Source organism: Lampetra planeri, chromosome 6, assembly GCF_965212315.1.
Source record: "Lampetra planeri chromosome 6, kcLamPlan1.2.h2, whole genome shotgun sequence".
Lineage (NCBI taxonomy): Eukaryota > Metazoa > Chordata > Hyperoartia > Petromyzontiformes > Petromyzontidae > Lampetra > Lampetra planeri.
In genome coordinates this window covers 7,632,641-7,653,370 of record NC_136112.1, presented here as the reverse complement: position 1 = coordinate 7,653,370, position 20,730 = coordinate 7,632,641, and the positions used below count along the sequence as shown (strand labels likewise).

General features: G+C 38.8%; 2 protein-coding genes across 3 annotated transcripts in view; one reads left to right on the top strand and one right to left on the bottom strand.

Moving 5' to 3' along the window:
- Positions 1–20,730, bottom strand: part of LOC144719476 (phosphatidylinositol 4-kinase alpha-like) — a 67,889-nt gene that overhangs the window by 20,401 nt on the left and 26,758 nt on the right. The window contains exons 21-30 of the mRNA XM_078595427.1: positions 8,456–8,564; positions 6,830–6,966; positions 4,885–5,018; positions 3,611–3,693; positions 3,312–3,382; positions 2,754–2,878; positions 2,487–2,568; positions 1,538–1,621; positions 1,108–1,197; positions 555–674 (exon numbers count right to left, since the gene is read on the bottom strand). Coding sequence (XP_078451553.1) covers positions 555–674; positions 1,108–1,197; positions 1,538–1,621; positions 2,487–2,568; positions 2,754–2,878; positions 3,312–3,382; positions 3,611–3,693; positions 4,885–5,018; positions 6,830–6,966; positions 8,456–8,564 — 1,035 coding nt within the window. The remainder of the gene's footprint in view (positions 1–554; positions 675–1,107; positions 1,198–1,537; positions 1,622–2,486; positions 2,569–2,753; positions 2,879–3,311; positions 3,383–3,610; positions 3,694–4,884; positions 5,019–6,829; positions 6,967–8,455; positions 8,565–20,730) is intronic.
- LOC144719475 (pigment epithelium-derived factor-like) lies at positions 9,258–17,631 on the top strand. Of its 2 annotated transcripts, none has more exons than XM_078595424.1 (8): positions 9,258–9,326; positions 9,761–9,844; positions 9,981–10,161; positions 11,162–11,317; positions 11,992–12,195; positions 12,558–12,700; positions 14,647–14,860; positions 16,563–17,631. In XM_078595424.1, the coding sequence occupies exons 2-8, from the start codon at positions 9,779–9,781 to the stop codon at positions 16,919–16,921; spliced, it is 1,323 nt and encodes a 440-aa protein (XP_078451550.1). In that variant the 5' UTR covers positions 9,258–9,326; positions 9,761–9,778; the 3' UTR covers positions 16,922–17,631. The 2 variants fall into 2 exon arrangements, with proteins under 2 accessions (XP_078451550.1, XP_078451551.1); XM_078595425.1 differs by lacking the exon at positions 9,258–9,326 and adding an exon at positions 9,343–9,436.

Below are 20,730 nucleotides of genomic sequence, written 5' to 3'. Positions count from 1 at the left end.
TTTCATGTTACAGGGAGCCAAAATGTTGATCGTGCAATTTCATTACATTGACCAAATCCCTCAAATTTTTATTTTTTGTAAAAGGCTCCCTAACATTCTTAGCTTCCTATTGGTATGATATGATTAGTTACTGTCCACCATAGCTGTTGTGACTTGACAAATGATAAGACGGAGTTGAATAATTATCGTTAAAGAATGTGTAAATTAGGCACGCAATGATGCAACAACTAATAGTTTAATGTCGATCTTCATGCTCATGATACGTGCATCGAATCATATGTGTAAGAACCGATTAATGACATTTTATACAAACGATATGTAAATGTTATATCACATGGCGGTTAAAGTGAGGGAAATGAGCCGGAACAAATGAGACAGAACAAATGAGAAAAATACAAAACAAATTCGTTAAAAACGAGACAATAGTTGAATAAAATGTTTTAATCAAATCGTGACCCCTGCATTGTGACCATTTATCAAATCGCTAAATGGGGGACAGGAACAACTGTGACGGGGATAGTGTGAATATTTTCAACGAGGCGATGCATACTCACTCCGAGGCTGGCATTTTGACGATTGAAGCCGGCAAACTGCAGAATGCTTTCGATCGCCATGGCCAGGCCAGTGTGCTGCGTGAGTCCTGCAACCCAATTCTGATGCTTGTTCAAATATTCCTGAAAATTTTGAAAAAACTACATTTTAGGAATCATACAGCAAAAACGACATCAAAAGATTATTTACAATGGCATACAATCAACATGTTATTTTTTTCCCTTCTAACTATATATGTGACAATAGAGTATTCGAAATTACATCCAACGCGTATTCGGAGACAAATATTTCAAAATTAAATGGCAGGGTGGGATTAGAAGATTGTAACGAAAGCAATGGATGCAGTCGGTGGCAAGAGATCACTCAGAGTTGAATATATTGATGATGGAGGCCTTGCCCCAGCAGTGGAATGTTAACCGTTAAGAAATAAACAAAGAGACGAATTCGTCAGGTCAGCTTACATCCTTCACACATTGCAATATGTTTAAAATACAAGTCTCCCTTGAGGCTGGGAGTTCAAGTCAACATCACAAGGATACTGGTTATGATACACACCTGCAGGTGGGATTTGGTCACTGAAGGAGCCCACTTCATGGCTTCTTGCAAAATGCCAGCGCATCGAGCAGCAAAGTCACGCACAATGCTCTGAAAACACAACATCCTTTGGGTTTATTTCAATTCGCGTTGTACGCGGCTGAATAACTTCGTATATAATGCATGTATTGCCTTGGCAGATAGGGAATCAAGTTGCCATTTGAAATTAACGTTTATAATGCAAGAGACTATTTCTAATTATGCTTGAAAACACCGACATTCTCGCTCATAGTGAATGCATCTTTCAATCACCCGGGAATTTCACGAAAAAAATAGAAACGTGTGCTTGTTCATTGATCTTCCATTATTGTCACTTTTCATAACAAAATCCGAAGTGCCACTTTCAACATGTTTTATTCTATCTCATATAACGAGACAAACGATTCATTACCTCTCTGGCTTCAAAGGTGTCAGGAACTGTGATGATGTATGGTGTGTCAGGAATGGAGTAATTGGGCTTGTCTTTGTGAAGATCCTGTGGAAGTACACCACACAACATATAGTTTGGCTTTAATTAGCGGTCTATATGGAGATACATAAGACAACATGTAACTATAAAAATTACAGCACAGCTATCCATCCGATTAGTAAAGTAATTCTTAACTTTACATAATAATTGTTTGAATCCTTAGATGTTTTATTACTAACATATTTCACCTGGAAAATCCCTTGAGATGGAACATCTAATTTTCAATCACGCCCATGTTGACAAGTGACACGTAATGATATGTACACAAGCATTTTAAACTATCACTTATTCAGTTCTGTTCCCACGTGTGTTGCTGGATGAGAGGTAATGGGCGAGCTTAATGATCTCATTGGCATCATAAGCCGTGTCACACAGGGACTGGCTTAGCTAATATTGCGATTCCCACCTTCGGGAGGTAGGATGTGGAGTAGGCAACTATTTTGAGGTCCGAGTGAACAACAACAACAAAATATTCCATGACAATTTTGAGTCGATTCATCAAATAATTGTAACGGGTCAAATAAAAATGTAGGTACTCTATGGTTTTTTCGGTAAAGTCACGTAGGTAAAAAAAACTTTGTGTTGCGCCCGAAACGTCGGGATTTAATTTAGTTGTTTTCCTTTATTTTATTTTTTTAAAAAAATTACCCACGTGACTTTACCAAAAAAAACAAAGAGTATGAATTCTTGCAGTCACGAAAGCTTCAAATCTAGAATTAAAACGTAGGTTTTAGTGTCTAGCCTTGAAGGGAATACCCAAATGCCCTTCCTCACATCCACGCAAAAGACTATACAAATTCACGTGCAGTTAAACAAACACCTGTTATTAAGTTTAGTCATCTGATTGTATTTATGCAATTGCAATTCGTACCGCACTCAGAGAGAGGGAGAGAGTCTGCAGAATGTCCAGCATGGTCTTCAGCACAGTTCCGCTCCACAGCATATGTGGGAACCTGAAACGTCATAATTTGTTTTCAATGTGCTATAATTGCAAGCAGTACATTTAATTTAAAATCCAGCTTCAATTGCTGTGGCTGCGATAATTGATATCATGACGATTGCATGATGTTCATATTACGACGCTAATCTCATGTTGATGTTTTAAATGCTGTATGCTGCAGGAATATGTGATACTGACTTATCCACCAGCCCAGAAAGGTACTTGTCCGATACTCTCCGAATGCGTTTGTGGATGTGGTTAAAGTTGACCAAGAGAAACTGTGCATGTCGTTCCAACTCTTGCTCATTTTCCTTTGTCTTCGGCTTTAAACATGCACAGACAGATAGGCACACACAAACAAATACGAAGACCACCCTTATAGCCAGATGCAAGACTCTTGGGGAAAGTCCTGCTAGCGATGACCTACGAAGGTCAACATGACACACGATGGGGTGATGTGGCCAGAAACACATCTGGCTGGCTTTGTCTCCCCAGTGGAGAGACAAAGACACATTGCACCAAGTACTCATTTAAGGCTGGGTCGACATCGGGGAGGCCTAAGACTGGCTCAAATTTCATCACTGATGTTGACCATGAGCGGGAATCGAACTCGGGTCGCCAGGTTTGTACCGCAGTGCACTAACCACTACAGGTCCCCAGTCATACAAACACACACACACACATATATACCTGAACGTCCGGCAATTTTTTTTTTATGTTAAAAGTGCTTAATTGTATGTACAATTTCAAACGTACCTTCTCAGCCATAACATGCAAGAATACGTCAAAAACTCGGTCTGCTACAGCGGCCACACACTGCATCATCCCTGAAGAACAGAAAATAAAATTGTAAACCACGTACGCTGGAACAACGCATCCACAAGATGGCACTATGAGTATGCTATAAAAATGCTTCACCTCATCTTTAAGCAATATTTTTATTCCAGTAAAGGTCCGGGAGCAAACATTACACTGAAGTAGATAACTGGTAAATAAGATAAATGTTACATAAAATTAGACTGTTCATAATGAAGTGTTCTGCATATACCACTTGCCTGCCTTATCCTTTTGGATGGCTCTGTCCTCCAGATAAAGGAACATCACTTGAAACCTATCCTGGTCCACTGAATGTGACACCCTGTAATTACATTTAAAAAAATATATGTATTAAAAGAGACATGATTTCATTCTTATCGTTATAATTACATTGTCTGACAACGGGACAGTGGAATGTTCTGAAATATTCAATTTAATTAAGATCATATAAAGAGAAGTTGCATGCTGCTTTGAAAATGAGAAAATGTGGATGGAGCAAGATAAGTGGTGAGGAGTGACATTGTAGAAATGCACGTACAATACACTCTGTCTCTACCAGGACAAAGAATTGAAAGGGGGATGAACACAATCTATTTTTCAAGGGTGTACATGGTGTCAAATGACACGTAAATTACATGTATACACGCATTTAAATCTATAACTTATTCAATTATGTTCCCACGTGTGGCTGGATGAGAGGTAATAGTGTGTGGGGGGGGTGTGCTTGATGACATCATTGGCAGCATCAGCTGTGTCACACAGGGTGTTGGCTCGTATGCCAACCAGAAGTTACATGTCGAACCACATCAACATTTAATTTGTCCCATATGCCTCATATTTTATTTTATACTTGTGAAACATGTTTTTTTCTCCCCACGCTGAAGTCACAGACTTTAGGGGCCATCCATTTAGTACTTGCGCTAAAATCTGTAAAAACTTGACCCCTCCCTGTACGCACCCCCCCCCCCAATCCAAAAGAACGGCCGATATTTAATCCACGCAGAAACGATCAAGGATTATTAATATTAACGTGTTTAAGCAAATAGAGAGTCCACCACCGGACTATCTAACTCATTTGAAGGTCAATGTAGACATTTTTATCGAGGCTTCACCCACCCCCTCCCCCATTTCCTATGCGTGCGTACATTGTCAGTAGACCCCCCATACACAAGCGTACGCATTTGGGTTAACACCCCTCTCCCCCCTCCATGCATACGTACTAAATGGATGGCCCCTTATCACAGTGCAGTCATAACTGCAGATTGAACCAAACCGGCTTCACCTCTTGAACAGCATAAACAGCTGTCCCAAACAAGCATCAACAATTACCCAGAAAGTGTGCTGGACTGTGGCAGTTAAGCGAGTGTGAAGGTCTTAAAATGTTCTCATGTCCACACATTATACAATGTCATCTTTGTCATATGACGAGAAAGAAAGGCGAGAGGACCATGGTGTTTGCATAATGTACAAATGCCTAGTTCTGTTTTGTGTGTTGCGTGAAAGTTTAACTGACCGCATGTTCTCAAGGCGGTACACAGACAGCAGGTAGGTGGACATGGCAAAATCCAGCTTGTTGATGAGCGCAATTACTTCCTGAATTGGATCCAGAAGGTTTGTGTTGCTCATCCGCAGCTCAGTCAGTTCCGCCTAGAAGCACACAGACAACATACAGCTAGGTAAATCAAAAATGTAGGCAATATAAGTAATTGGAGGTGTAATTGACTCGCCCCCTTTCATGCTTCGTAAACATTTTCACAATTCCGGGTAGTGATTTCATTCCAGTGCAGATTATTTCCTTCAACACTTTAGTGATTTTAAGGAGCTCCTCGGGGCTGGAAGGTCACACGAAACAATCACAGACAACATCAAAAAATGGGAAACATTAATTTCCTATAAATGCCATTCGATGAACAAATCATGAGGGTTAAGAAACGATATTAATCGGCGAATTGATGCATCGATAAACCGCTATCGGCAACGCAAGTTTATTTTGCAACTACATCAATCAATATCAGTTCTTTAGAAATTAATACAGAGAGAGAAATATATCTGAACAATAAATCTCTGAAATGGCTATAAGTTATGTGCTGTAGGTGAAACTACTGTTTGGCCAGTAGGGGACATAGCACTCCCAAGCGAACGGTCGTGCAAGACCAGAGAGAGGTGGAGACACACGGGGAAAAAGGCGAGAATCAGCTCCATTACGACTGTGAGTTGGTTTGCTGGAGACAACCATTACAATTTCGACAAGATTAAACTACATTTTTGTGAGCTGTGAGGATAATGCAACTAGAAAACATAAATACTTCACAATGAGACATGTTTCTCATTGTATGTGTATGCTAACATTAAAATATATTGAAAAGCAATACTGCGTGTACTGTAAAAGCCAAATGTTGAAATATATATTTTTCACAATTATACCCTTTCTACATCTCCATTTGGTGTAAATTCTTGACTCATTATTGTGCATTAATGTATTATATCAAGCTAATTGTTATACATACGAAAAAATACATTAATTTTAACAAGTTCATCTTCAGTCACTTATTATTTCCAGTTCTTTGTCAATCTTTTTTTGAATGAAGGCATCCCCACTCAATGTTGCTCATAGGGTTTTGTTGACCATACTTCACCACAATGGTCAGTTCAGACCGGTGAAGGAGGGGTCCAAGAACGAATGAAGGTATCACTCGTCACTGATGTTAGCCACAGCTGGGAATCAAACTCGTGTGGCCAGGTTCATTGTGTGATTTGCTAACCACAGTGCCACCACTACCCCCATTGTGTGATAATGGTACACAACATTAAATCACTTCAGATTCCTAATTACTCTTGGATCGAACAAACAGCACCAGTGCCCCTTAGTAGCAGTACCAGCCTCAGGCTGAATAGTGTAAAATATTAACCCGTAAAAACAAAGTTTTTCACTATAAATCCTTTATATGCGTGGTGGCTAGAGTCCTCTCGTCCTCTGGCTTGAGATGGCTGCCACCTATGGGTCAGATGATTGCCTGCAACCATTAAGCAATTGGTAATTAAATATAATTTTTTTTTTCATAAAAAGTGTAAAAATTTGGAAAAAAATTTTCACGAAAATTAATTGTCACGCACAACGAGTCTGTGTGCAAAATGTCAGCTCGATTGGATCACGGGAAGTGGGTTAAAAAACGACCGAAAGATTTGCACGGTCCTAAGCAAGCAAGCAAACTTAATATAAAGGATTTAAAAATAAAGTATGCTCTTACATGATTGTTACTACTACGCATGTCTGCCATCCCTCATATATTGACGGGTTCACAAAATTCTCTCGGAGACCTCTAAAATACTCCATCACTCTTTTTGTGGCCCTCAATGATTTTCCCAGCTCTCACTTTGGCACCACCAGCTTAAAAAGTAGCACACCCTGGGAAATCGCCCAGCATCGCCAACCATTAAATCCTGATGAGTCGACTTACCGGAGACACCGTGTCATTTTTTAGAGCCGAATTGTACTGCAGCTCCGATCGCAGTGGCTCGCCGCTTGGGAAGGTCAAAAGCGGAGACTTGGTGGCGATTTCACAAACTCCTTCATACCATTCCTCTGGCCAAAGCCCTAGTGTGAAAACAAATACAACATCATGACCGGGAATTAAGCAACTGATGTTTTATTATACTCTTGGGACTTTCGGGAAAGTCACGTAGATAGGTTCAAAGAATAACGAAAAATAACAAAAAACTACGTTTCGATCGCAACATAAGCGGTCGCCTTCAGGAAAAGAAAATTAATTCCTGCAGTCGCGAAAGCTTTAAGTCAAGATTTGATGTTATATTACTCTTAAAGTGGAGTGCAAATGTAGGTAAATGGTGTAGCCATTACATGATGATTGTTAAATGTGTCAGTTCAACGCATATGAGATTTTTGTGAGGATTTTTTAATGTAATTTTTCACGTGGTATACATATTAATTGAGCTGGAATATATTTAATAAATTTGGCAGATTAATGAAACAAAACTGAGCCTTATTGAAAATTAAGGGGCATAATACATCATAAAATAATGACAGTACTTTTAAAATATACATTCGATAGAGCTAATAAATTAGTTTTGATTACAAATGTAAAGGACCTTAACTTAAATACTGTACATGAAACGTTAATCCTATATTTTAGTTTGTTATTATGACTTCAATAACACTACAGATATCATTTTGAAAAAAATAGATTACTCAAGTTACATTTCAGGGTGCACATTTAATAGTTCCATCACACTGCCATGAAGTTCAATAACAAGTGGAATTGTATTGGTATGTAATATCAAAGGAGGAACAACTTATTTATAAATTTCACCACATGTAAAATCAAAGCATCATCATTCTACGTGTTTAATAATTAATGTTAATCTTCCATTCCTTTACATTCATCATGGTGAAGGTATATGCAACTAAACTGTAGAATTATTATGGAAATTTTACATCATATGCAATGTACATTGCATATACCAAACCACCACTGGATAAAGGTATCCCTATGCAATGCTGTTCGTGGGGGTTATTTTGACAGGGCCTCAACACAATTGGGTCGGAGTGCGTCGGTGATGGTGGCCAGCATAGGCTTAGGAGCGTTGAAGTATGCAGTGTATATGTATCAAAATTAAGTAATCATTTTGGTTGTAAAACAAATTAAAATTAACTCGTTGACTGAACGGTATATTCACATTATATTCATTGCACATATGCAGACATGCAGTAAGTCGAAGCAAATACTTTGATCATTGTGCAATAGGCATGAAGCAGCATATCATAGCTTTAAATCTTTTCTTACTCTTGCTCTACAAACTATGAAATGATAATCTATTGTGATTTCTGTAAATTATATGCTCGTGTTATCCTTCGGTTAATTGAGTGAATAGAACTACGCAAACGATATAAAATAGAAACACTCCAAATTACGACTGTGAAACGTAAACGATTCTTAAATCGAGCCACAGCCTTGGATCGTGACATTTCATCATATCGCTGGAAGGGTGATTCATTCTATATAAGCCATGTGTGGAAACTTTTTGAAAAAGACTAACCAAATGAACAACGTGTTATTGAATTTTACCTGAACCCTGTACAGCAAAGCCCATTACGACACAGTAGAACCAGAAGTCTCTGAAGAGCTTGTGCAGTCTTGGCTTGGCTTCCTTAATCGGAGGGAGCCTTCGTGTCAGCTTATAAAAACACACAAAAAACAAAACGAGAATTTGTGTTATTTAATAACTCAGAAAAGTAGATGCCGAAAAATGTTGTAAACTCTCCAATATCATGTACACAAAAATTAAGATCATGTACACAACCCATGATGTAATCAAATGTGTTCTGGGATTAATTAGTACTGCTAATGATGCTGATGTTAATGTCAAACAAAAGTATCTAAATGAGGATCAAGTGATGGCTTGCATCGTAAAGGAACATGTATTTCCGTCTTTACACAAACGTTAGCCATTTGTCCATAGTTAACGAAATGGGCCTCACTGAGACTCCCAGAGCTCATCAACACACACCAAGTAAGATGGTATTTAGGATATTTTGGGGGATCTTAAAACCACTTTGTGTGTGAACGTGACATCTCGTTGTGATTCAAAGACATGGGAGACACGGGAACTCTCGTAAAAGAGAATTGTATATTCTTCGGTAACGAAAAATACTTAGCATGGCTTAAAAAAGCCTTAAAAACCACTGTCCCACAATAGTGATTTTTTCCCCCCCACTTTCCTTGAATGAAAAAGCAGCATAAAAAGAAGTAATATATAAGGTAACAAACATACGTTTGCATGTTTTACACAATAAGCAGTCAGGCCAATTCTGCTTAAGGCTGCAATTTTGAAAGGTCACAAACGTTTATTCAGTGACCCTCTAAATATTTACCCAAGATCTCTGGCATAAAACAGTGGGATCCAGGGCCACAGGAAATTCATTACTCCACAAGTCAGGTAAGCAATTAACTTCTAACAAAATAACCCAACACTTAAAGCAGGGATTTTATTTAAATATGCAAGAAATGTCTTACTTTACGTGAACAAAAACCTTGCTGGGTTATACTGTAAGAATGTGTTTTTATTAATCATTGACTCAACTAATCTGACGTGTTGCATTGGTAGACAGTGGCAGTTAGCAAACTTTAGTAGTTTTTTATTTCCTTAACATTTGTATTTCTCCGTGTATGTTTTGTTTGTAAGATGAAAGTATATAGAATAGAAATGTAATTAGTTTTTTGTTAAATAAACGATGTATATTTAAGAAAATGTCTTAGTAAAACCATATTCAAATGATTCAACGGGAATGAGTCCCCCGAGCATTGCATATGCAACTGTGGACAATATGTACACAAGCTGAGCAGTATTAAACCATATTTTGTATTTTCCAGCCCTTCAGTTTAAAAAAAATGCTACCGATTTTGACTTTACTTCTCTTGGTGACGTCTGCAACGTCCTCAAGAAATAAACACAAGGTAACTCGCGACAGCGTCGTGCAGTAAACACAAAGCGATGGTGATCGTACATTATGCCACACATTCATGAAGTCTATTGAAGAGTGTTATCGCCTACTTTGGTGTCAATTGTTTGTCTTTTGTTTTTACTTCAAAGGAACATGACTTTCCACAGCAAATGGTAGAACCCACGACTTCATTCGCCATGACCCGACTTGCAATGTCTCAAGCCAACTTCGGTTTCGATTTGTACCGTGCCGTTGCGCAAGAAAGCCCTGGAGAAAACATCTTCATGTCTCCCCTGACCACTTCGTTGGTACTTGCCATGCTTACTGCTGGTAAGGGCTGCTTCACTGGTTATCACTACTGCTGCATAACTAATTTGTAAGCACATACGGAAGGTTCACCCATCATTAAACAACACACCGTTTCCCCATCCATGATAGCAACGCACTGCACAGTATAATGGATGTAAAATTTCGATTTAAAGCTTTCGTGACTGCAGGGATTCATCTTCTTGGTTCTTTCGGTAAAGTCACGTAGAATGGAAATATTAAAATAATGAAAATAAAACATAATAAAATAATTATCACGATGTTTCGGCCACAACGCAAGCAGACCTGTTCTGCACCTGAGGACGGCTGCTTGCGTTGTGGCCGAAACGTCGTGAGAATTATTTAATTATGTTTTATTTTTATTATTTTATTATTTCCATTCTACGTGACTTTACCGAAAGAACCAAGAAGATAATGGATGTACTTGCCATTTACGGGCTGTACTGCCCGATGCTGCTTCTGCATCAACTTTCGCTTAACGATGATGGTGTGCTGCTACTTTTGTGAGCACATTTACGCATGTTCATTGATCATCTAACAATGCACCATCCGTGACAATAATGGACTGCATAGTGTAATGTAAGTTAGACCATTTGTTATCAGGCACTCTTTTCAGACAAATCCGCCACGAATACATCACAGACAAACCATGACATTGAAAGGCTGTATATTTGTTGACGTTAAACTTCAATCTTGAATAACTGTGACTTGCTATTACTGAGCTAAAATGTACTTATTTGAAGGGTAAATTACAGCCATGTCGTGGCCCGTCATCTGTGTTCCACTGTCCTATCACAGCTGCGTCACTAACTTTTATCCCACTTGTACAAGTATTTTTTATACATATGAACAACGTAATTATGTTTAAGTAAATTTTGCTGTAAGTATACGCAAATGTACTGTATATTCTGCATTCAAAGTCAAAAATATCAATGATGCAAGTATATTTAAATCGTACCGTTGGACTGGGATAGTAAACTGGATATTGTGTCTTGTGTTTTAGGGGCTCATGGAACTACAGAACAAGCCCTTTCCAGAGCTCTTTACTTTTCTCATCTTCGCAACCCCAACGTGCACAGCACATTCTGTGACCTCATCCAGAAAATAACGTCCGGGAAAAGTGTGTCCAAAATGGCAGCTCGCATCTTTGCGGCAAGAAGTAAATATGTTTTGTTTTCCATTTGTTGTCAAAAAACGGACCAAGGGATATGATTACAAAAATGTAACACAAATGAGGGAGCATTTGCAAAGTGGTTGTGCACACTGTCCTATGAAACTGACAACCTGAGTTTGAGTCCTAGCAACAGCTAACATTGGTGGTCGGTGATATCCAAACTGGTTGTGGACCCCCCCCCTCCCGATCCAAACCACTTCACCAATCCACAATAACCAGTGTTGTGAAGTATGGTCAAACAACTCCCTCAAGCGATATATCGGCGTGGGTAAGCCTTCGTGCAGCAGTGCATTGACACAAGACTGAAAACTAGCATAAAGTACTGTACTGTAAAAAGCAGAGGTGGTGTGGTTTAACTACGTGACTTTACCGAAAGAACCAAAGAGTAGAGGTGGTGTGGTGATGCACCACACTCACTGCAATATGTGCTCGGCGGTTAGAGTTTGATTCCTGGCCACAGTGAACGTCAGCGATATCTGAATTGGTTCTGCACAATACCTAGCCCCATCAACCTACCCACCTTGACTAGGAATGAGGAAATGTGATTAAAAAAAAACATCTTGACCGACGTGGCAGGCAGAATGACTTCATTCAGCAGTGGATTGACAATGTGCTGCGAATGATTATCTGTGAAGTAACATAATGTGTTCTCTTTTCAGACATTAAAATCAAAAAGGAATTTTTGGATGTAGTTGAACAAAACTACCATGCAAAACCAGAAAACCTCCATGGTCCTGAAGAAAAAGACCTAAAAAGAATAAATAGTTGGGTGGAAGAAAAGACGGATGGGAAAATCAAAGATTTTCTTCAGGAGCTACCGAGCAATTTAAGAATGCTACTCCTGAGTGCTATCTACTTCAAGGGTATAAGAGAGGCACACGAGGCCGTCTATGAGCCTCCTATTCATCCACTTTTCCATGTTCTGCATAAAATACCTTGCTTTATTTAAACCATTGAATACAACTATTTATCGTGCAAGCAAATGTGTTCAATAATGAGAAATAATATTGCATTCTATGACAGTTGTAATGTTTTATATAGCGGTGCATCTTTGTTAATATAAATGCTGTAACTTATCTGTGGACATTAAAATAAATACATTGGAAAACATAGCATTGCAATTATAGTTTCACAAGTAAGAAGGCATTTGAAATTAACTTTAAAAGCGAAGTACTGAAGCTATGTCTAAAAAAAACCCTGTATTATGGATTATTTATGTGTTTAGGGAAGTGGGAACAGCAATTCTATAAAGATAATACATCACCAGTCTGGTTCCATGTCAATGAAGAAAACAAAACCATGGTGGACATGATGTATGACTCTATATACCCAGTAAAGGCAGGACGTCATCCATACCTGCCATACAAAGTAAGCTGCATCACTAAATGCTTTATTGACCTAAAATTCCACACTTGATTTACTTGACATTTCTGTACATGACAAAGAGGCTCAATATACCGAATATACTGCCAAACAAAATAATAAATCCCTGACAAAGACTCCACATCCACCAGTGTTCCTAAAGAAAAACTGGCATCAAGTTTGCCAACAAGTGCCTGAAACTTAGGCATATAATCTGGCTGTCCATTTCCATCTATAAAAATGTCTCATACAGCCCCCCCTGCCCCTAATTTTTCCATTTGCTACAAATAATAAATGTCTTCCTCTTCTGTTTTTTGTTGCATACAGCTATTTGGGATGCAGTCACATTTAGATATTTTATAAGTACATTTTATTGTAATATTGTATTTCACTGGCCACATGTGCGCTGAATGGGCCTGAAACAAGTTGTGTCAGATCCGATTTTTCCACAGCAAAACCAGATCTTGGTTGTATATACATGTACAAGATATTTTAAAATAAGCTCCCAAATTCCAGCTCTACTGTAATGTAAGGGGCTGGGTGACCTCTCACTCATTGTACAAGTTGTTGGGATCCATTCCTATGTGGAGAAGGTGCTCTTATTAAATGTGTATTCAGGATTAAAACTATATAGATAAGCGCCTCCCCCCTCCCCTTCCCCCTTAACTTGTATTTAAGAGCTTGCATCTTGAATCCCTGCATCAAGCCTTGATTAGCTGCATCCAGCCTTGATGCAGCAAATCTGGCTGTGACGGTCCCACCTGATGACGGAGACTTGTGTTGCCTCCGAAACGTCGTGATTTTATTATTTTATTTTTATTAATTTTAATTTCATTTTTCACCTACGTGACTTTACCGAATGAACTAAGAGTATGAATCCTTGCAGTCACGAAAGCTTCAAATCTAGGAGGATTAAAACTAAGTAGTTTTCTCCGTTATTATTGATGTTTAAAGTTGAAGGAAGGAAGGTATTTTTTAATAGTGTCAGAAATAAATAACCTGAATCAATATCCCCACGTGGGAATCGAACTCATAACCTTACAATCAAAACATGTGCTGATTTTGGTTCACATTACAATAGATTCAGTCGATCCAATCACCTCATCCGATGACAGCCTTTTCACACAAAAAAGGATTCAATTGAATCTGTACTACTAATAGTGTAAAAATACCAAGGAACAATCACTGAAACTTCAGCTTACACGATGTCTTGTTTAATCCATGTCATGAAAGTATCATGATTAAATGGTGGGGCCGAGTGATGCAGTGGTTAGCGCATTGTGCTACGGACCAAGTGCAAGTCTCCATCATGGCGAACGTCAGTGTGAAATAACATCTGAATGGCTAGAATCAACTTAATCATTTTACCAAGATAAATGCCTGAGGTGGTTATGCGTACTTGGAGGTGTGTTTGGTGGATCACGTATAGAGAGTCATCTTGTGATACCTCACACACTGGCAGGTTAAATATGTATTGGCAAAAATAAATAACTAGTAGGTTTCTAAACTATCTAAGCACCGTCCCATGCTCTTTAATTTTCTCGTCAGCCACGATCAATCCACTGCTGGATGAAGTTATTTGCAAGCCATTGCCATCCCTCATGGTCCTTCATCAATGCAACGATCCACCTACAATCCTGCACAGGAGGAGATTTAATCTCTCCATTTCCTGGGTGGATGTACTTCTCAGATATGCTCCATCATTATTTTGTAGCATCTGCCCATCATCCTTTCTGGCAACATGCCCTGCCCAAGCCCATTTACTTTTCTTAACAGTTTGATTGATGCCTTTAGATTCTCACTTCACGATATTATCTTCATAATAACGATAAAAACCTCAAACAACTCAAAGAGTATCCCAAACGAGCCACACACTGGAATTACAGTATTCAGACTTGGTGAAGCTTTTATCTGTAAACATTCACAGGACATTGTTTTTTTTCTGATTTCAGGTTGCACAACTTGAGTTCCAGGGTGACAAAAACATGCTGATATTTCTGCCTGACGAAGTGACGACCAACCTGACCGCCCTGGAGCAGAGTCTGTCCTCCGATCTGCTGCTCAACCTCACCGAGTCACAGCTGAAATCAGGAAATCGCATAGTTTATCTTCCTCGCCTGCGCCTCAAAATGAAAAAGGACCTTTCAACTGCACTCAACCACCTTGGTTAGAAAAATGCTGCACTGAGAATGAACAACTTAACAAACTTAAAAATATATGATAATTGTGTTTTTACCCTTTTATCTGGCAACAAAACTGACACCTTTTTTTACAAGGAGTCATGTTTGCATAGACCACAATACCTGCAGTCATAATGCAAACAAAAAACATAACTCTGATAATGTATGCACTGTCCTTGAAGTTGATTGGTCCACACCCGAGACAGCTTTCCTTAGAGCCTAGTCTCAGATGGTGTTGGACCAGATGTTTGCATTATGACTGCAGGTATTGTGGTCTATGCAAACATGACTCCTTGTAAAAAAAGGTGTCAGTTTTGTTGCCAGATAAAAAGGGTAAAAAAACAATTATCATATTTTTTCTTCTGGCAAATGACGTTCCAATGGTGTTAAAAATATACGTGAACGCCAAAACATCTTAATTATGTTAAAGCAGGTTAAGTGAAGTGAGATATGGATTTGGAAATAATCCTATTTGGTATAATTCCAAAGGTATTTGGTTCTTTCAGTAAAGTCGCGTAGATAGAAAAATAATAACACAAAATAAAGTGAATAAAAAATAAAATAAAAACAAAAACCACGACGTTTCGATCGCAACACAAGCGGTCGTCATCAGGAAAAAGGGGGGAGTTAGCCTCTAAAGGCAAACTGTTTATAAAGGTTTAGAGATGGGTGCAGCCCAAGTGTGTCAGCAGCATGCGCAGGGCAGCTAATGTTAATGTAGGCCGGCAGTAGGTCTCCACCAAAATGGCCTCCAAGCGATCATTGCTCCTCGCTCCACACACCCACACTGCTGATGGTGGAGGTTGACAAGAAAACACAAATCAAGTGATGACCCAAAGTGGTTGATGACATATTTCGAATGATTGCTGAGTTTATAACCATCTTCTCGGTTGAAATTGTGTCTGTGTCTGTATATATGGATGGCTTCATGAACTAATCTTTGTTGATAGCCAGTAGGCTTGCAAACTATATCATGTTGATATTGTTTGACAGTTTCTTAAAAGGAGAATCGTGTGGACTATTTTTACTCTTGGAGCCACTGAATGTTATACGTACTGTAGTCATTAGCAACGAGTTTAGATGTAAAATCATGTAAGTATTGACCATTTAATTTCCTTTACTTCGAAAGTAACTGAATACAAATCAAGAATATCAGCACTGCACCTCAGATTAGCGCAGTTGGCTATGTAAAGTGTGCAAGAAGTTCAACATACATACATCACCATCATCAGCCATGATGATGCTATTGATCACAATAATACAAAATGAACAATCCACTATTTAAGCTGTCACCATCTCCCATGGTCCTGCTGCAAACAAGAACTTCTAACAAGTGCACATGGCTTGATTTAATCGTTCCATCTCTGCGTTGGCTTCACTCTTAAACTGTTTCCTGATTTGGTTGCCACTCTGTTGTTAAGTTTCGACCACTGGCTACCATGCCTCGTACAGACGCGCACTGCCGCCAAAGCCACTTACTTTTCTTGAATGTAAATTTTTCTAAAACTTGCATTTGTTCGCTAATCCACATGTTGCTTGTTTTGTCTCTCAGTGTCATTCCAAACATGCAGGCAAGCACAAATATTACACACTGCACAAAACGCCTGCACATGTAGATGTGTTCTTGAGCTATCAACAATAGTATTAATAACATTGTGTATTCCCCCTTTCTCCCAACCTATTTACAGGTTTGGATGACCTGTTCATGGCACCGGACTTCCATAAGATATCCGAGGAGCCCCTGATAGTTTCTGCCGTTACCCACGTAGCCACCATGGACTTAACGGAGGAGGGGGCAGAGGCAGCGGCGGTGACCGGCGTTTTCCTCTCCCGTACCAATCCCATCTACCCCGTGTTCAAAGTGGACCGGCCCTTCCTCTTCCTCATTCGTGACACGTCTACAGGCACCGTGCTCTTCCTCGGACGGGTCATGGACCCGACCGACGCAGCCGTCGAGGAGGAAGAGGAGGGTGCGGAGGGCAATCACGGGAAGCGTCGCCGCGGGCACGGCAAACGCCTGCACAAAACCCCCACCACAGGGCACTGATTGCACGATCAAAGCCCTCCCCGGGCAAGGGCGTACACAAATCACAATGCACATTCACATTTTGTTAAGTATACGCAAAGTGCTGCAGCGACGTTGGGGTCAATTTGGCCGCAGAGGGATCTCTCTTTTAGCTCGACACGAGGAGTAAACGACCATCTAGGAAATGTACTAGAAGAGACAATCTGTCATTTTAGTACCTGCATAATTCTCCACTTGACAGTCATGTAAATGATCTCTTCCATGTTATACAACTGGCAGACACCCTATTTTACTCAAGATCTTCAATGTGGTAAAAAAATGTCATAAATATTATTTTATATGGGATTTGTTTTGATTATTTTAAATTAATCTGTTAAAATGCAATATTAGCAGATGTTTGCTTTCTTATCCAAGCGTGACTAAGTACAAAATTAAACAAACACATGGATCCGGATGCCACATTATATTTGTAACACTAGCTGTGAAATACGACACCACGTGTTGCATGCAAGCAGTGTAATGTCCTTGGGAAAAGGTGTATGCAAAATTGTTTTTTTGATAGACGAAAATGACAACGTCCCAAATAATATCAAGGCTTATCACTATATTTAACTCCTTGTTCAACTATTATTCTAAAAAATGTTGTGTTTATGTTTCAAAAACGTCACACCTTGCTAAATGATAAAAAAACATGTAATTAGGGAAGGCAAATATATAACAAATGGAGTGAAGTTCGTGTGAGTTTCTTGCCTCAAAAATGGTTACAATGTTTATATTTCTCAAGAGTTAACTCTAATGTGTATAAGCTATGAGCACGTTGGTATACTGCGCACAGGAACAATTTGCTTTCTATGAAAAGTACATTTTGTTTCTTACTTAGGGTCTCTTTAACGATTGTAATTTAACCAAAGGACTACATTTAAGGGCAGTTTTTTTTCAAAAGTTATTTGATACTTAAATTTATATTCTGAAATTTAAGCTTTCTTGGTTTTGATACAAAGGAATGTCAAGATCTGGTTACATTTTCGAATTAATGTCTTCAAGAGTACAACACATGTTCTTACACAGCACAGAAATCACACTATTATTCAAACCTTTTATAATTCACATTCTCCAGATTATATGCTCCAGAAAGTAGAGCCATGCCCAAAATGTGTGGCTTCTGTCAACAAAGTCACAAAAGAAATCTGTTCACGCACTCACAAATGTACCAGATAATAAAATGAACAGAAAAAAATATATACATTTATATAATTGGTGCATTTCAGGCAGTGCCTCTTATTTCATAGCACTCAAACAAAAAGGCCACAGAGATGGAGATAAGAAGGATTTAAGAGACTGCATTTAACACGGTGGGGCCCAGAGAACATAATTTAAAAATATATTTGTAAAGTACCAGTTTTATTAAATAAGCATATGATTTTTTCTCGATTTGAAGTTTTCGTGACTGCAAGGATCCATGCTCCTTGTTTTTTTTCAGTAAAGTCACATAGGTTAAGAAAACAAATAAATTTAATTAAATCTGTTCGCTCACACACAAATGTACCAGATTCAAAAAAATCGTCAACAACAATAAAAAAAGAAAACAATTAAATTCAATTAAATCACAATTTAATTTCTTTTTTTCTTTTTTAACCTATGTGACTTTACCGAAAAAAACAAAGAGTAAGCATATGATTATAGGACAGACTCTCTACTTTAACTTTAAAATACCCGGGGACAAGTGTACGAAAATCTGGATTTGATTCCAAGTGCAATAAACTACTGGGAATATAAACTAATAACTAGTATTCAAGTGATTTTTCCAACGCAGTCATAAAATTACTACGCAGAAAATGCATATAAACCATGGGACAATAATGCACTTTAAACACGTTTAATTTAATCCCATTAAGATAAAAAGTTTAATTTATTCTCAAGTCTATGTGAAAACGTCTCCAGCAAAGAAGATATAAAAAAGAAGCATTCCAAAAGCTTGTGTCCATAATAATGTTAACTGTAATTTAAGGAAAAAAATCTACTATTTATCATAATGTCCGAAGTAAAGTAATTGTAACGTATGCTTTTGTTGGTCTTCAAAAGCATATGCATTTCAGGAAATCACAAAAAAATGTCTGACAACACTCCACTCAGACTTTCATTAACTTCCGATGTTACATCGCCAATGTTTATCCAATTCAAAATTTGTGTTTCGTTAACATACCATCTGAATTCCCTCCTTAACCGCATTAAGAAGCAGACACTACCACCCTCGCAGCGGCTTTTGGCTAGCCATCGAACAAAGATGGTCACTGCATCGCGCGCTTTCAGATACGCTTCTGCGGCCATCTGTAATGCTCTTTCTTCCGATATTAGAAAGCCACTGAAGCTGTTTCTTTAGAACTGCTTTTTATATTAAGTTTGTCGTCCTTTCCTCGTACCTCCAATTAGCACGGTTGGCTATGTACAGTGCGAAAGACGTTCAACATACATAGATAACAGCAGGCAGCTCCCTATGAGGTTGTGAGTTAAAATCAAGATCAGGAGTCAACTCAGCCCTGAGCACTTTTGTGAGAAGTGAATAAAGATTGATAGCCGACTCCACCATATAAATGTCGAGTGTCCACCACTGGAGGTTCCTAAAATCCACTGGAGATGGGCAGCATCATGTACAGGCATTGTGTGAAAGTAGTGGCTAAAGGGGTTTTGGTTTAAGGATATGGGATCCCTGGTGTAATAACTACCAATGTTATAGATGAGTCTCCAGTCGCCAATGGCATCCCCAATAGCGCAGTGGTAATGATGGCATCACCAAAAGAACATAGGCCTACTATACATAAGCTAATGACAACCACAAAAGGGATCCCTATTTGATAATAGCATTGCCAATTACAGATGGGAACCCAGTAATCAAAATAGCATCCACATACACTGGAAAATGAGTAGCTGGTGCTCCGTACTCGACCTGAAACCAAGCAACACATCATGGCTTCTAAACATATTTTCCAGGCAAGCTCAGACAGACAAGATCAACAAGTATCTGCAGTCCACTCAAGTCACAGGTGGCTATAAAATGAGAAGCATAAAACCATTGCCCCATAGTTGATAAGACATGGTTTAAAACAGTACGACACAGACAATAATGAGGTTTGGCCACATATGCACCTTTGATGAAGTGAGTAAAGCAAATATGCACAAGGCTTTTGTTTGGGAGTCTGTAAGGCGATATAGATTCACGTGAGGTGGTGATAGACAATTACAGTGGTACCTCGGTATACGTCGTTAATTCGTTCCAGAAGGTATGACTTATACCGAAAATGACGGACACCAAACTAATTTTTCCCACAAGAAATAAAGGGAAAGGAAATAATCCGTTCCAGAGTATAAATTATATTTTATATGGCATATTATACATTAATGGGGTTGTATAAAATAATTTAGACACGTATTACTAAAATGCATACATAAATAAAAATGCATTTAAAAAAATATACAATTTAACATCACTTTACCGTGCTGAGAGGAGTTGATAGAATACGAGGATGGTGGTGAGGAAGGGGAGGAGGAGGAGATGCTATTTTTTGGAAGGAAAGTCCCCTTCCATTAAAACTACTGTACAGGCAGACTGAGGACAGGCGCTTTGTTTCAGTCGTGAACGGGGTCTACGCGGGAACGCGGTGACTCATCCCGACCCATACAAGTTCTAGCAAGCGCGTCGTATTCCAAGCAAGACGTCGTATCCCAAGACATTTTTTTTCGTCAAGACACGACGTATACCAAATTCGACGTATTCCAAAGCGGTCGTATCCCGAGGTATGACTGTACATCCGTAGGCAGTGTGATAAAGGATG

Coding starts and splice junctions, on each gene's coding strand:
- LOC144719475 (XM_078595424.1), top strand. CDS start 9,779: ATGCTACCGATTTTGACTTTACTTCTCTTGGTGACGTCTGCAACGTCC. Junction 10,162..11,161: donor ACTTGCCATGCTTACTGCTG/GTAAGGGCTGCT, acceptor CTTGTGTTTTAG/GGGCTCATGGAACTACAGAA. Junction 12,196..12,557: donor GAGTGCTATCTACTTCAAGG/GTATAAGAGAGG, acceptor TTATGTGTTTAG/GGAAGTGGGAACAGCAATTC.